The 16,713-nt window shown below is 35.4% G+C and overlaps 1 protein-coding gene across 2 annotated transcripts in view; it reads right to left on the bottom strand.

Moving 5' to 3' along the window:
- Window positions 1–4,584: 4,584 nt before the first annotated feature.
- Window positions 4,585–16,713, bottom strand: part of CLPX (caseinolytic mitochondrial matrix peptidase chaperone subunit X) — a 36,110-nt gene continuing 23,981 nt past the window's right edge. For both annotated transcript variants that reach the window (XM_061182015.1, XM_061182017.1), the window contains 6 exons: window positions 15,825–15,913; window positions 14,680–14,844; window positions 11,211–11,510; window positions 9,514–9,606; window positions 8,129–8,235; window positions 4,585–6,323 (listed from right to left, as the gene is read on the bottom strand). In XM_061182015.1, coding sequence (XP_061037998.1) covers window positions 6,233–6,323; window positions 8,129–8,235; window positions 9,514–9,606; window positions 11,211–11,510; window positions 14,680–14,844; window positions 15,825–15,913 — 845 coding nt within the window. In that variant the 3' untranslated portion in view covers window positions 4,585–6,232. The remainder of the gene's footprint in view (window positions 6,324–8,128; window positions 8,236–9,513; window positions 9,607–11,210; window positions 11,511–14,679; window positions 14,845–15,824; window positions 15,914–16,713) is intronic.

The following is a 16,713-nucleotide window of genomic DNA, read 5'->3' as shown; positions in this document are numbered from 1 at the left end:
GTGTCTTCCGGGAGGAAGTGACGTATACCGCGCGCGACATAAGTGTGACGCACCCGACCCAGGGAGCCTGGCGCATGGATGGGCGTTCATTCAACCCTTCAGTTCATAAATACTGTCCTTACTGAGCATTCTAGGTGCGGAGCTAGCCCCTTTGCAGTGCGACTAACACATACAGTTCCTCTCCTCGTAGAACTACCTATCTAGTAAAGAAAACACATTAATCAAGTAATCCTACAATCAAATGCAAAAGGGCAGCGGCGAATGTAAGTACTACCAAAGAGGAAAAAAGGGCAAGAAGAGCTTATAGGAAAATTAAATTTAAAGAGGTTGGGGAAGGTTGTCCTAAGGATTTGAGACTCCATCTGAGGTCTGAAGGGTAATTATGAGTTAAATAGTAGAAATAGAAGAGAAAGAAGAGAGGGACGCACAGTCCAAATGGGAACAGCATTTACAAAAGCCCCCTAGTAGACTATAGGAGTAGGTCTGGTGCGGGAACTGAAAGAATGCCAGTGTGGATGGAGCACAGAAAGCCTGAAGGGAGCCTGGTGATCCTGGGAGGTGGACAAAATCGTAGCGTCCAGGATCTCATATCTTAAGAACAGTGGGAAACCACTGGAGGGTTTTAAGCAGGAGGGACAGGGAAGGCCATTCACTCCACATGATTAGATTTTTAAAATTAAACTCTGAGATAATTGTAGCTTCATATGCAGTTGTAATAAATAGTACCGCAAAATCCTGCGTACTTGTTACTCAGTTTCTCTTGCAAAACTGTATTACAATATCACAACCGGGATGTTGACATTGATGGTCAAGATACAGAACATTTCCATACTTCCAGGATCCCTCATCTGCCCCTTTATAGCCATACCCACTTCCCTTCCTTAACCTCTGGCAACCACTAATCCTCCATTTCTATAACTGTTGTCCTTTCTAGAACGTTATATAAATGGAATCATACAGTACATAACCTTTTGGGATTTACTGTTCTCACTCAGCCTAATCCTCTAGAGATACATCCAGGTTCTTGCATCAGTGTTCCTTTTTATTGCAATAAAGGTGTGCAAAAAAAATGTGTGGATAAAACGAAACCACACTTTGTGTAATCATTCACCTGCTGAAGGATATTTGGGTTGTTTCTATTTGGGGGCTATCATGAATAAAGCTACTATAAACATTTGTATACAGGTATTTATGTGAACACAAACCATCATTTCTCTGGAATAAATGCCCAGGAGTGCAATTGCTAGGTCATACACCAGTTACATGTTTAGTTTTTAAAGAAACTGCCACATTGTTTTCCAGAATGGCTGTACCATTTTATATTCCCACCAGCAATATATGAATCATCCATTTTCCCTGCACTCTCATCAGCATTTTGTGTATTTACTATTTTTTATTTTAGACAACCTGATAGATATGTGGTGATATTTCATTGTGGTTTTAATTTGCACTTCTTTAATGGCTAATTATGTTGAATATCTTTTCATATGCTTATCTGCCATCTGTATACCCTCTTCACTGAAATGTCTGATCATGTCTTTTGCCCATTTTCTAACTGGATTTTTTGGTTTTTTTACTACTGAAGTTTTGAGTTCTTTATGTATTCTAGATATTAGTCCTTTGTATGTGGTTTGCAAATATTTTTCCCCCATTTTATAGCTTGTCCTTTCATCCTAACATGTTTGTTTTTTCAGAGCAAAAGTTCTTAATTTTGATGAAGTCCAACTTAGCAGTTTTTCCTCTTATGGATCATGATTTTGGAGTCAAGTCTAAGAACTTTTAGCCCTAGATCCTGAAAACTTTTCTCCTGTGCTTTTTCTGAAAGTTTTCTAGGTTTACATTTAAGTCTGTGATCCATTTTGAGTTGATTTTTGTATAAGGTATTGAGACTTAGTTTGAGCCCCCACTCCCACCCCACCCCTTTGGATGTCCAATTGCTCCAGTATCACATGATTAGAGCTTTACTTTTCAAAGGTGTAAAGTGATGGATGATCCCTTGGGTAAGAGTCCAGCTCTGTACCATGAGAAGAACCAACATGAGCCTGACCTCACTTCCCAAGGGACCGCTAATATTTCTCAGAAACTTTGTAGTATTCTACATATTTATTTGTATCTTATGTATTCAGTAATTAGGTAATACTGTACATAATATTTACAGGCTTCAGTTTTCGTCTTAAAGTTTATTAGGTAAGGTATGGATATACCTTTTTATTTTCTAGATGTATACTCTGTTGTCAATACCATTTATTAAATATTCTTTTCCTAATTTGAAATATCACCTTTTCCAATACCAAATTCCCATATATATTTGGGATCTATTTCTGTACTTTACATTCTTTTCCATTGGTCTGTCTGTTCATGCAGTACACACTTAAATATTTACACACTTTAAATAAAAAACCTTTAAATATTTAAAGGTTTATAATATTTTAAAAACAGAAGATGCAGTCCTTCCTCATTCTTCATTCAGTTGTTTGTTAGGTGTAGAGGCTCTGGAAACAGTCTACCTGGAGTTAAATTCTGGCTGTTACTTACTAGTTGTGTGACCTTGGGAAAGCTACTTAAACACTCTGGGCTTAAGTTTCTTCATCTAGAAGGGTTGATAAGAGTATGTACCTCATAGAGTTGTTGCATTAAATGAACAGAGTGACACAGAGTAAGCACTATGAGTGTGCATTATCATTTTGCTTGTTTACCATTCTTATTTTTTTGTGTGAACTTTAGAATCCATTTGCCTAGTTTCATTTTAAAACTTATTGGCATTTTATTGGAATATTAAATTTATAAATTAACATAGAGATAACAGACATCTTTATAATATTGAGTTTTCCCATTGAGGAACATGGGATACCACTTTTCATCAGATTTGCAAAAATACCTACCCATCCACTCTTCCACTTACATTGCTATCATCTTAGTCCAATCCGTCATCTTCTAGTAGGCTTATTATAATAGCCCCAAGTGCCCCTGATTTAATCCTTGGTCCTCTATAGTGTGTTCTCTTATACCGCAACCAGAGTGGTCTTTTAAAACTTACATCTGATAATGTCATTTCTCCACGCAAAACCTTCCGGCAACTTCTCATCTCACTCAGAATCAAAGCCTGGAAGGCAACTGGTAACAGCAAGATCAACTTGTAGTTTACTGTGGAGGGGATGTGGGTTCAAGAGAGTTATGTTTTGTATGTTGATAAGAATTTATCTGATTGATATATACACACTACTATATGTAAAACAGAAAACTAATAAGGACCTACCGTATAGCACAGGGAACTCTACTCAATACTCTATAATGGCCTGTATGGGAAAGGAATCTAAAAAAGAGTGGATATATTTATAACTGATTCACTTTGCTGTACACCTGAAACTAGCACAACATTGTAAATCAACTATACTCCAGTTAAAAAAAAAAAAAAATTGATCCAAAAGATTGTAGGAGATAAAGGGCAAGTGCTGGAGAAATGTCCAAAAGTAGGCCTCTAGTCATGTTTCCCTCCATTTGTCTCAGCACCTTCCCTTCCCAACAATCTAAAACACATTATCTAGTGATGTCCAATTCTCATGCTTAAAACCCTTTTAATAGCTCTCCACTACTTTCTGCATAAAATTACAACTTAATCTGGCATACAAGATATTCTATAATTTTTAAAAAAACGTACGGAGCACCAAATATATGAAGCACCATGTAAGTGCTGGTTATAGTTAACAAAACAGGCATGATCTTCATGCTAGTGGACTTCACGGTGTAGTTGGAAAGACAAGTGAAAAATAAGCTTGGGGGTTTGCTATAGAACAGGAAATACTAGGCATTGTTTAGATGCTTCTGGGAATGTTTCAGAAGGCAGGAGACCAATAAAGTAGTAGAGGTACTAACAAAAGAACCGAAGGCCTTAAGAAATGAGAGGGGATGATGGGATCCCCTCATAATAACATGGAGTGACTGAGTTTTGATAAAAGGGATCCTTCAGCTGTAATTGGAGAGAAAGGTTGGGTGCTGAAGCAGATACATTTATAGATTTGATAGTGGGAAGATGAGTTCCATCTTTTGATGGTTTCTCAATGAAAGGCAAAGTCTTCAGTAAGATGGAGAGGGGAGAGAATACATTAAACGGTCATCTCAGAGAAGTAACATGAAGTCGTACTGGTTGCCTATTTCTCAACTCCTAAATCTCCCTAGTTGTTTCACATTTCTGAGATTTTAATTTTCATTATTCCTTTCTGGAAAATTCCTACTTGTTCTTCCAGATCCATCTGGGCTATCACCTTTTGTGCCACACCTGGTACCTACCTCACTTCCATTATTATAATGCACTGATGTTTGTATTTGCTTCCCCTACTAGACTAGTAAACTTCTTCGAAAGCTTGGTCTGTATGCCTAGTGTGGGGCCCATGCAGGATATTTAAGTAAGGATTTTCAATCAATGTTTAACATAAACAGACTTTTTGTCTGTGGAATCTACAACTAGGAGAATTTATTAGAGGAATATGAATGTGTCAGGATTAACAGTCTCTAGAATAAAGCCACTCATGATATCTGTGTCCTTTTAAAAATGGCACTGCATTATGGACACACCACAACAATGGCTTTCATTTAATCCTTTTGTTTTATTCAAATGCCAAAACAAGTTTCAAGATACAAATCGTAGTTATACTCAGTTGTGTTTAATTTAAAAACATCAATTATGCTTTAACTTTCAAAACCAAATGTAAGTTGTTGTGACTAAAATGTCTCCCAGTGCATTTCTGGAGGACTGCCTTTAATATATTTAGTAGCTACTCCAATTTTCACTCTACAAAAAAGGAAAATGATGAGGCTGTAAGAAAAAGATAAGGAACAGTTATAATATGAAAGACTTCCTGAGAAGAACTTCAACCATTACTAGGGAGACCAAGAAAGATACCAGTTTCTGTTCTATACTCTAGCAACCAGGCTTAAACACTTTGCAAAAGTGCATTTCTGGTCCTACCCCAGCCATAAATAGATATCTAACATCTCTTATTACATCACAGAAAACCCAATTTCATCAACAAGATGTAGAATTTGCTAATAGCTTAGGGTTCTTTTCCTAAGAAAATGGGGGTGGGGGCAGTAAGGGGAAAACTCAAGAGTTTATAAACTAAAAACTGAAAACAAATGTTTAAAGGTACTCTGATTTAAACAATTTCCAACGAGGCTGAACTGAACGAACAGTATAGGAACTTCTATCAATATAGTGGGAAAGAAAAAAGTTTAAAAGGTACCCAAATATTTTAATATTTATGGAATCAAATGAAATAATTTTCACTGTTAAGTCCCCCAAATTTCCCCCACTGTTTAGTTTTCTTATATAATGAAAGTTAATAACTTATATTTTAGTATGAACACATTCCCTTCTGCTGATAGCATAGATTTTCTTTAATATTCTATGAAGCCAAAGAATTAGACAAATATCCAGCACCAGAAAACAACAAAAAACTAAGTACTTTAGGTAAATGTATTAGGATATTTTATTTAGCTCAGCACATGGCTGTAATGCTACTTTTAGAATTAGGTGTAGTCTTTTTCTGAAGATTTAAGGCAGACTTCAATTCCATCTGCTCACTCATGGTACTAAAATGGACCAAAGATGGCAAATAAATCAGACAAGTCAGCAAGAGAATGGCCTTTTTTTATAGTCCAATGGGGAAGTTTAGTGTCATGCATTAGTGGATAAGACTAAGAATATAGCTAAACAAATCATCAAAATAAGGTTCTTCAGGGTAGTTTTTCCATGAAATCTTTAACTACTTGGAAACTACCTGTTCCAATTTTTAAGATGAAAAAAATTCTAATATTTTCAGGAAACAAACATGGGTAGAAAAAGCTAAACTAAAGAATGGCATCCCAATCTTCAATTTTAAAGAATTTATTTTCCCATTTATAGTTACATTATTGTAAAATCCACAGTTATTGCAACACCTGCATTGCTTAAAAGAACTCCTAAGAATTTTTTTAAAGCATGTTTTTTAAAAACCAAACCAAAATAATGTACATTTTGTCTCTGAACATTGTGTCATTAAAGTCCACGTAATGTCAGTCTGTATAAATCAATGTGATGTTATATTATATACATGATCTGATTTTTATCCTAAAAGCTTCTGACCATGTATGATATCCAAGAGAGATCCAATGCTTTTAATGTCAGACTGTAGAGACAGTTATGATCCTAAACAAAAGAAGGAAAACTTTATATACAGGACAGAAGTCTGACAGTTCAGCTGTTTGCAGCATCTGCTTGACGAGGCCATCCTTCTTCTTCAACTCCAGAGTCATACTCCTCTTCAGAGGATTCTTTCGTTGGAGCCCTATAATGAAAAGCCATCAGTGTTTTTTGTTTTTTTAAATAAGAATTAGGGGTAAACACAACCTCTCAAAAAAATGAATAATAAAAAATTAATCCACTTAGCTAGAAATGACACACAAAGAAGGAAAATATTAAGAGCACTTCTAATACTAAGATTGCTTAATGGTAAAATATGGGAAACATTTAGAGCACACAACTAAAAACTACAAGTAGTTTTCCCAAACAAATTTTTACTGAAATAAATGAACAACAAGGCTTCAACTGTGAAGGCCTTTCCTCCAGCAAAAAAGTAGAATCTATTATTTTAACGAAAATGCTTGACATTTAGCATGTCAATGATAAAGAAGTGGAAAGCTTCTGATCAAACCAATATGACTCAAATTAGTCAAAATTATGATCAGACCACCACAATTCCTTTATATATTAATATTAAACAATAAAAATGAGAGATTATATCTCTTTGAATAAGTAAAGGTTGTTCAAAACCAATCAACTGCCTCATAAGTTACCTTAGAAGATAAGCATAAAACATAACATACATTGTGACAGAAATCTAATTTTTATGTAGGTAACATTAACGTCAAGCACTGTTTAATAAATATTTATTGAATAGATCGGGGTCAGTAAACTACAGCCTGCAGGCCAAATAAAGCCCATCATTTGTTTTGTAAATATTTATCTGAACACAGACACGCTCATTCATTTATGGACTGTAGCTCTAGTGCTATGAGGTAGAGTAGCTGCAATACAGATTGTATGGCCCTGAAGTATTAATCTAGCCCTGTACAAGACAGTTTACTGACCCCTAGAATAGTTAAATAAAGCAGTGAAAGATATGACAAATTTGTCAACTGATAAGATACAACTAAGAGAAAAATTATGTCGTCAAAGTTTTGGTCTTATGTGGATCTTCCCTGGTGGTCCAGTGCTTAAGAATCCACTTTCCAATGCAGGGACACGGGTTCAATCCCTGGTCTGGGAACTAAGATTCCACGTGCCGCGGGGCAACTAAACCCATGCTCCGCAACTACTGAGCCCACACGCCACAACTAGAGAGCCCACACACTGCAACTACTGAGCCTGCGCACCACAACTAGAGAGCCAGAGCCCACGGGACCACAACTAGAGAGAGGCCTGTGCGCCACAATGAAGAGCCCTTGCAGCACAATGAAAGATCCCACATGCCGCAACAAAGATCCCTCATGCCACAACTAAGACCCGACGCAGCCAAATAAATAAATAAATATTTTTTTTAAAGTTTTGGTCTTATGAAAGACATGAAACAAGTAATTCATAAATTACAGAATTAGCAGCAAAGTTCATTTAAGTTTTTTCATTTGGATTACTTGTATATCTTTTTTGATACTTCTTCCTTTAGGAGAAAAAAGTGGAGACTAATTTTTTTTTTAATATTTATTTATTTATTTGGTTGCACCAGGTCTTAGTTGCGGTAGGTAGGTGGGCTCCTTGGTTGTGGCATGCAAACTCTTAGTTGCAGCATGCATGTGGGATCTAGTTCCCTGACCAGGGATCTAACCCGGGCCCCCTGCATTGGGAGCGTGGAGTCATCCACTGCACCACCAGGGAAGTCCCAAGTGGAGACTAATTTTGAAGATCAATTTTCAAGACTCAAAATATCATTTTATAAACCAAAATTAGAAAATTTTTTTACAGAAAACTTGAGATAACTGATTCCTTTATGATTTATAAGGATTTTTATACAATTTTATGACAGACCAATAAACCATAGCAATAAAGAGCCTATCTTAAGCTTTAGATCTGTTTTAGTTTGACAATACACTTTACCGGATGTATCCTGGTTCCTTCTTTCCTTCTACTACTTCTTTGTCAACCTCCACACATACAATATCAGAATTAGGGACTTCGAACATTGGTTCTAGTAACAGCTTTTCCTAAAGAGAAAAAAGTAATGAATTACATGGAAAACTGAGGTTACATATAAAATGCTTGTATTCTATAGGTTATCAGTCGAATTCATCAACTCAACAAATATTATGGAGTCCCTGTTATGCACCAGTAACTGAATGTTGAAAAGTCAATGTAAAAGCTTTCATATTCTTCATATTAAAACAGCTTCTAACTAAATTCAGAGAGAAGTCATTCTATAAGGGAAGGCTTTTTGTCTGTAGTTCTGCCTACTTAGGTCACCATGCACATACAAAAAGACTGTACCTTCATTTTGTATGTGATTCAGATGTTACTCAGAAGCATTCCTGACATACTCTATGACCAAAGGAGGCCAACTAGTAATCCTTAATTTGAAAATGATTTAATCCTAAATCATCTCTACCAAGCTATGACTTCAAACAGGCATTTGTCTCAAGTGCTGCAGTAGATCTAAAGTTATTTCCTAAAGAAAACTAGTTTTGCCTATGAGTAGGGGCTGGATTATATTCCATCTTAAGGAAAATACTGGTTGAGTACATCAAATTTTCTAAAAATGTCAGCTATATCACCTGTTCTTCTAGTTTACATGCTTATAAATCTGTCACAACACCTGAAGTCCAGGCCTTCATTAAAGAGTAAAATCTCAAATTGTGATGGATGTGTAGTTCTAATCCAAAAGTCCTACTGAGATGAGAGAAGTAATATTTAGCAGTGAAATCCTCAGAGAACAGAATATGTGCTTGCTTTGGGAGCATGTAGGGAAATAGTAACCCACTGTACAGCCAGACCTGGGGGAGTAGGGGAGAGAACTCTAAGGAAGAGGGTGGGTGGTGACTCAAAGTAGGCTGGGTCTCTAGGATTTGTAACAAAATAAAAATAGTGAGTTCATAACATACTGAAGAATTTAGGGGTAAAATGCCACAGTATCTACAACTTAATTTCAAACAAAAAACGACAATGAGGATTTCAGTGGTTCTGAGAAGGCACTCTGGAGCTTAAGTCAAAAGGCCTATGTAGAGTTTTCTGAAATTCTCCTTCCCATGATCCTGATTTCCTCTATTTCATTAATCATATTAACTGTATGTCCTTTGTTGCAAACACCTTGAAGTTCCTTTTTAGAAAAAAGAAAAATATAATATACTGTGACCAAAAAAAAAAAAAAAATCACAAAAAATATTAGACCAATTTTCTGGATGTATTTCCAGAGGATAACATCGAGGTTTAATATTCTCAAAATTCAGACCAAGAAATAATCTAGTTTCTGTAAATTTATGCCAACTTACCATTATGGACCGGAGGCCTCGTGCACCTGTTTTTCGTTCTAGTGCCAATCTGGCTATAGCTTTCAAAGCATCTTCAGTAACATTCAGTTCACACTACAAACATATTCAAAAGAAATAACTCAGATAATACTTGATGATATTTTCCTAATATAACCATGCAGTATTTGATCTACTAACTATTACTACCTACCACCATTACTGGTCTTTTTAGAACAAAAAGAGACTAATGCCCTGACTTTACAGGTAAAGAAATAAGTTCCAGAGAGTTAAGTACACTGATTCACTAATACTCAGAAACACAGGGTCAGAATCTTTGTGTCTTGACTGACCCTATCCCCTTTCAGACTAAAGCATTTTTAGACTATAACTTAGTTTCTGGAAAATATTCATTTTAAAGAGTGTTACTAACCCTCTCATCCTATAGAACAAAGGTAAAACTTTAGACAAGTCTCTCTAAATTACCACAAATTCCAAAACTTATTGAGAAGTTAATATACCCTCCCAAAATCAAAATACTTTGGAACATCAGATTTTATAAAATCTTGGTATTAAACAACTTTTGTTTATTAATTTCTACATCCAGAAAATGTAAAATTTAAGTGAGGTAATTATCTCTCATGGTGCTTCAGAACCTTGCCTTCAAAAAGCACTTGTTTCTATGAATTAACCTATGGGAAGGTTATCAGTATGAATCACAAGTTTGTCCTTAGTCCTTGAAGAGGTTTTCTACATTAATGTGGATTTTCTAGGACTTTGTTCAATATTTATTGAACCCCTGTGTGTTTATATATTAGAAACTGAGTGATGAATCAGACACCACCTTTGCCCTCAAGAAACTTAAGTGTATTGGGTGGTGACAAATTAGCAAAAGAGCATTTACAGCATAGTGTTTGCACATGGTGCTAAGAGAGCACCAAAGTGGGGGCATCTAAATAAGGCTAGAGGACCACTGAAGGATTTTTAAGGAGGGAAGTGAAATAATTAGCTTTGTGTTTATTCATTCAGTAAGTATTAATTAAGAACTTAATATCTATTTGTTGGACACTGTGTTCAATAATTTTAAAAAGATCCATCCTGGAAGTAAAGTGGGAGATGATAATATTTTGGTGGTGGTGGTCAGAGACAGACTTTAGATAGGGAGACCAATTAGGGAGTAAATGCATGGGTCAAGGTGAAGAATGATAAAGGAGACTGACATGAGGTAGGGACAGTGGCAATGGAGAGAAGGAGACTGATATTTTGAGACACTAGGTTCAGAAAACCCAAACATTTGCTATCTGATTAGATATATGGCTCCAGGTGTCTGGCTGCAGAGAAGTAGATGTGAGAGTTAACTTTAGAAAAAAGTATACCTAGTATGTCACAATGAAAGCATTTAGAATATCAAGGCTGAAAAGACAATCCTGTGTGCCTGGCTTGAGGGGTTAGGGGTAGGCTGCTAGCACAATTTCTCTCTATATATATCCTTGGGCTTTAAGCTACAATGTCGATTTTAATTAAGAAAAAAATAAAGCCAACTCCTAAGTGTCTAATATGACACAACGTGCCTTCCCTGATTCCTAGATCCATATTTAGTGAGGAATAGGCTGGTATTCCAGATAAGTATTGCTTTTTAATTTGTTAGGCTAACATATGTAGAGTTTCAATAGCAAGAAAAACCCCATAAATTAAGTAAGTATAAAAAATAAAAATCTAACCTTATCCATGCTGAATAAGGCCTGGTACTGAGGAATAACAGCATTACGTGGCTCAGTTAGTATTTGTACAAGTGTTTTCTCATCTAGGCTATGCAAAGGAACTACCACAGGCAACCGTCCCACAAACTCAGGAATCATGCCAAATTCAATGAGATCTCTGGCTTCCACGTGACGTAATAAACGATCTTTCTCTTCAATGTCTTGGTGAGTATTTGATTCTCCACTTCGATTGGCAAGGTCTGCAGCAGCTGCAGCCCTTCTGCCTTTTCCCAGATTAGATGGTGTTCCAAATCCAAGATACTGCCAAAGAAAAGACAGGTATTATAAATAACAGAATGAAGCTGCATCGTGCTCAGCATTTTACATGCATATCTCATGCCATCTTCACAAGAGAAGAAAGTATTATCATTTATACTTTACAATGAAGAAAAAAGGCTTAGAGAGGTTAAGTACCTTGACCAAAGCTCTCACTGCTGCTAGTGGTAAAAGCCAGGATTCAAACTCAGGTCTATCTGCCTTCAGAATTGAGAACCTAACCAACTCTCAAAGAATGAATTCTAGTAAAAGTAGGTAAGTAAGAACTGTGAAGGGAAGTCCCTTAGAACTCATATAATGATGTTGCAGGATTTTTCTGAGACCTCTAGACTAGTGTGGCTTCCGAAATGTGCAAGAACTGTGGAAACAGAGATAGTAATTATTTTGTAACCAAAGTCAGTTTTGTAATACTGTAAACAGGAGTAGTGCCTATGGAACAAGCAGACTTAAAACGAAATTATCCACAAGTGTCTTAAGTCATTGCTAAGCATTCTATTAAAATCGTGATTTGGGGTTGCATACTATGAGTTAGAATATCCTATGAGTTAGAACATCCTATGAGTTAGAATAATTTCGATTTTATAAAGAACATGTAAGGACATCAAACAAAAATGGTAACTTTGCTGTAAAAAGTTGTGTATCTAAGGTGTATGGATCTTGCTTTAGTCAATATAAAAGAACTATACTCCAGGCAACTGTCCGAAGTTTAATTCTGATATGTCATACAACTTTTGTCAAAAGAACAAGAGAAGTACATGATATATGAGAAAACACCTAAGTTAAAAATCCATTCCTGATACTCTAAGCTGTGTATGTGGAAAGTGTTATCAGAAAGCAAAATACCTTTCATTCAATAATTTAAACATATATTAAGCATTTATTATATATACAATATAGGCATATATAGTAATAAATATATATACACATATTTATTATATATATGGATACACATTTATTAAGCATTAAGCATTATTATAAAACACTGAGGATACAAACCTGAAGACAGCCCTTATCCTAACCTAAAGGGACTTATTTACAGTGAGAACACATGAAGATATTAAAGCATCATAGGTGCAATGAAGGACAACTGTACAGGAAACTACAGCAGTGGAAAGAAAGAAAAGAGGAAATACTGGGGACGGAGGGTAGGAGGTGACCAAGAAAGTCTTCACAGAGGAATTGCCTAATCATTTAACAGACTGAGTCATAAAGAATGAACACATATTATCACCCAATACACTTCTGGATTTGTTTGAGCAAGAAATAAATGTTTATTGTGTTAAAAAAAAAAATGAACACATATTTGCCAACTGGACTGATGTGGGGAGGACATGAGCAAAGGCAATAGGAATAAAACTTAAGACTGCAAGCAGTTTCATATGGTTAGGAAAGACGTAGAGGTAGAGGTATATTATTTATATTGTACTCCTGGCTTTCAATGAGGTTTGATAAAAACAGTAGCCAAATGGATGTGTTTAATCCTCTATAAAATCACTGTTGCAGACTCTCTTATGTCTCTGTCTTCTTTTCCTAAAAATCTATGTGACAGGGACTTCCCTCGTGGTCCAGTGGGTAAGACTCCACGCTCCCAATGGAGCGGGCCCGGGTTCAATCCCTGGTCGCGGAACTAGATCCCACATGCATGCCACAACTAAGAATTCGCATGCTGCAACTAAAGATCCTGCATGCTGCAACTAAGACCCGGCACAGCCAAAATAAATTAAAAAAAAAAAATCTAAGCGAAAAACTCTTTTTTAAATCTTTGTCTCTCATGAAGACATCATACCGTTCCTCTTTCAGGCAATAAAAACTAGCTCACGATTTCTCCCTACTTTTCATTAAGAAGTTCAAAGCTAAACAGAGTGACTTAATTTCCACTAAGCTGAAATGACCTAAACCTTCCTTTTGTATGTTTCTGATCTCTTTACTAACAATACTTTTAATTGTTCTTTTCTAAATGTTTCTAGCTTCAAATTCTTTTTGGAAGTATGAATTATAAATAAATATAAGAACATGGTCCTTGCCTTTGGTTACAGAATTTTGAATATAAAGTTCTCTCTCTCTCTTACCCACCCTCCCCCATCTGTCTCTCTCAAACACATGCGTGTGTGTGCATGTGGGCGCACACACAAATAATTTCTTCTTTCTAATTTGTTAGGCTAATTTATACAGAATTTCAAAAGCAAGAAAAACATAAATTAACTAATATGAAAAATAAAAATCTAACCTTATTGAGGAATAACAGCACTACCTGGCTCAGTTAGTATCTGTACAAGAGGTTTCTCATCTAGGCTATGCAAAGGAATTAACACAAGCAACCATTTATTAGCAGCGTTTTTTTTTTTTTTTTTTACTACTACTAAACTACTACATTAGTAGCTACTACTACTAAACTAAAAACTAAAGTAAACTACTAAACATGCAAGGCCAAGGAGACTTAAAGCAAACAATATAGCGAAGAGGTGATCTATGATATATTCATTTACATAGAATATATTATATAAAAGGTATCATTTGTGGCTATTATGTAAAACACAAAAGCATGGAAAACAGGCATGTTTTCGGGCTTCTTGCCACTATGCCGACATTACATTTTATCATAATCAATCAATAAATAGGTACTGGGCATGAACTTTGAGGATATGAAAAAGTAAGTTCCAGTTAAAATCAAGGCTTATAAGAATGTTTAAGAAACATCTATAAAACTAGGTGGGATCACAACCCTTCCCCCAACCTCCAAACTGCTTTCCTCCATTTGTGAATGTCAGCAGTGATCTATGAAGACTCTATGGGCAGGAGCAATGGAGACAAGCGCTTTATTGGGCTCCAGTGAATTGGGGAAGAGAAATGAGTAGAATTTTTATTGATACAGCAGCCACCTCAAATAATAAAAAACTCCTTAGATGAAATATAAAACTGAAATCATCAAGTTATACTTTAAAAATGCCTATATATAGATGATATTTAGAAATCTTCCAAACTACTACTCTGAAATTTTAAAAATAACTAGGCATATATTTCTGGTATACTCTAAGAAAACCTAACTCGTAAAAATCCACAACTGGCAGCCGGCAGATATGAGATTAGAAACTGAGGGTCCATCCTCTAACTTCAAATGTGCTCTCTCTCCTAGTAATCACTCAGAAAAACTTGCCTTTTCATTTTTTCTCCTGCTGATGATTCTGTCCAAACCATTGAAAGCACCAGATGCAACAAACAGGATGTTTGTTGTATCAACTTGTACCGTTTCTCCACGTAGCTTACGAGAATTCTTTTCTGGAACATTGACTATTGTGCCTTCTAGTAGTTTTAATAAGCCCTAAATAAAGAATAAATGATTTATGGCATCATCATATAAGCGTATTATTTATTATACTTTAGGTAATGGGATTCAATGGGGAAAATAATATGTGGTTATGGTCAATGAGCATAACTGAAGAAAACTCCCACATTTCTAAAACTAACATGAAAATCTAATATACTATCACATTAATTATTCATAAATTTATTTGGAATAGTTATAGGACTCCTGATGCATTCAGGAAACAGTCAACCCAAGAGGTTGTTTTTGATGGTAAAGACATAGTTCTGACATAAAGATAGAATTATGGCTCTCTAAGATGTTATCCAACCATGGTGGGAACATTCAAAATTTGAAAATATTTGAAGATTTGTCTTTCATGCAAATTAAAATTCTATTCTACTCCTAGTGTTAAACTTTGAGAATACCTATATTTTGAGATGCCTTTATAAAAAACATCATCCAGCACATTTTATAAGTGTGACTGTACCTGTCTATGTCTTGGTCAAAAAAACAAAAGCAATTTTCCTTACCCTGTAGTTTATGTCATAATTAGTTACCAGTAAAAGGTCAAGTTGCCCAATAGATCATTATGACTTTAAGTATGACTCTATAAGGCATAAAACTCTATTTTATCTTCTAATTAAGTGAAAAGAATAAGATACATGTACATAGTTCATTTATGTCTAGTTAGAACCAGAACTTTCTTCAAGAGTCCTCTAGAAATGTTTAACTGGGCCTTTGTGTAATAAAACCAACAAAAATTAAATTTCATTTATTTCTTTAAAATATTTTTAATTTCCTAACAAAGGTAATTTGGTATTTAAAATCGCCAACAGCTTTCTCTTAGGACCTGAACTAAATGGTATGTGGAGTTTGGAGTAGGAGAAATAAACAAAACAGAATCTAATTGAATGTGAAACCAAACGTACAATATTTGGGAGGTTGATGTATTCCCTTCCTTTTAGTGGGCTTGAACAAAATATTCAACTGCTTACTTGCTGAACGCCTTCTCCACCTACATCCCGTAACTGATGAATGCCTGGCACACTGCCAATCTTATCTACTTCATCCAGAAAGACAATTCCTATAATTTAAGGAGGATTCTATTTATAATATGAAAAAGATATACACAAGATAACTCAGCTTTAAACGACTAGGTAGCTAGAGAGCAAGGTTATTTAATCTTTAACACTTAACATATACAATGGCTTAATACTATAAAAATACACTGCTAGCTTTCCCACTCATCATTTTGTGCAAACGTTTTATAATTTATCCTATAGAATATCACTTGGGTATGATAACCAATTCTCTATGACAATAGTTATCTACCCCACTAATGTTTTCAGGTTCTTTATTCTAAGAAGCTGAGATAGAGGTATAGTGTGAAAGCAGAAGGTGGATACAGGGCTGGTATTAGCAAAATTTTAGCTTATTTTTTCCCATCTATATTCTTGTCTTAAAGGAATTTGGACAGGAAGCTGTCAAGCTCTTCATGTAAACAAGGACAGATGATAGATAGAGAAAAGAGAAATGCAGCATCTATGACATCCCCTAAGTCAATAGCCTAATTTGTTTCTATATACATCTTGCACTCTCCTGCACTTGTCCTTGTCCCCTCCCTTACCCCACCCCAGCATTACGAGTCTAGAGGAAAGTCAGAACAGGAAAAACAATGATAGTATTAAGGATCTAATGGAATAGTAATTTAGCCTGTTTTCACCCTAGTAGCCATATTATAACATTAAGGCAAAGCAAACTTTGTGGCCCTTAGTATGCTAGAAAATGTTTAACATAGCTACTTTTATATAATTATAGAATTTTACTCCTTGACTCAAAATAAAAATTATATTCTCTTGCTATTAGACTGCTTCCCCAACAGAC

Source organism: Eubalaena glacialis, chromosome 2, assembly GCF_028564815.1.
Source record: "Eubalaena glacialis isolate mEubGla1 chromosome 2, mEubGla1.1.hap2.+ XY, whole genome shotgun sequence".
Taxonomy (NCBI): Eukaryota; Metazoa; Chordata; class Mammalia; order Artiodactyla; family Balaenidae; genus Eubalaena; species Eubalaena glacialis.
Note: the sequence above shows the minus strand (reverse complement) of the source record. Positions and strands in the feature narration are given on the sequence as shown.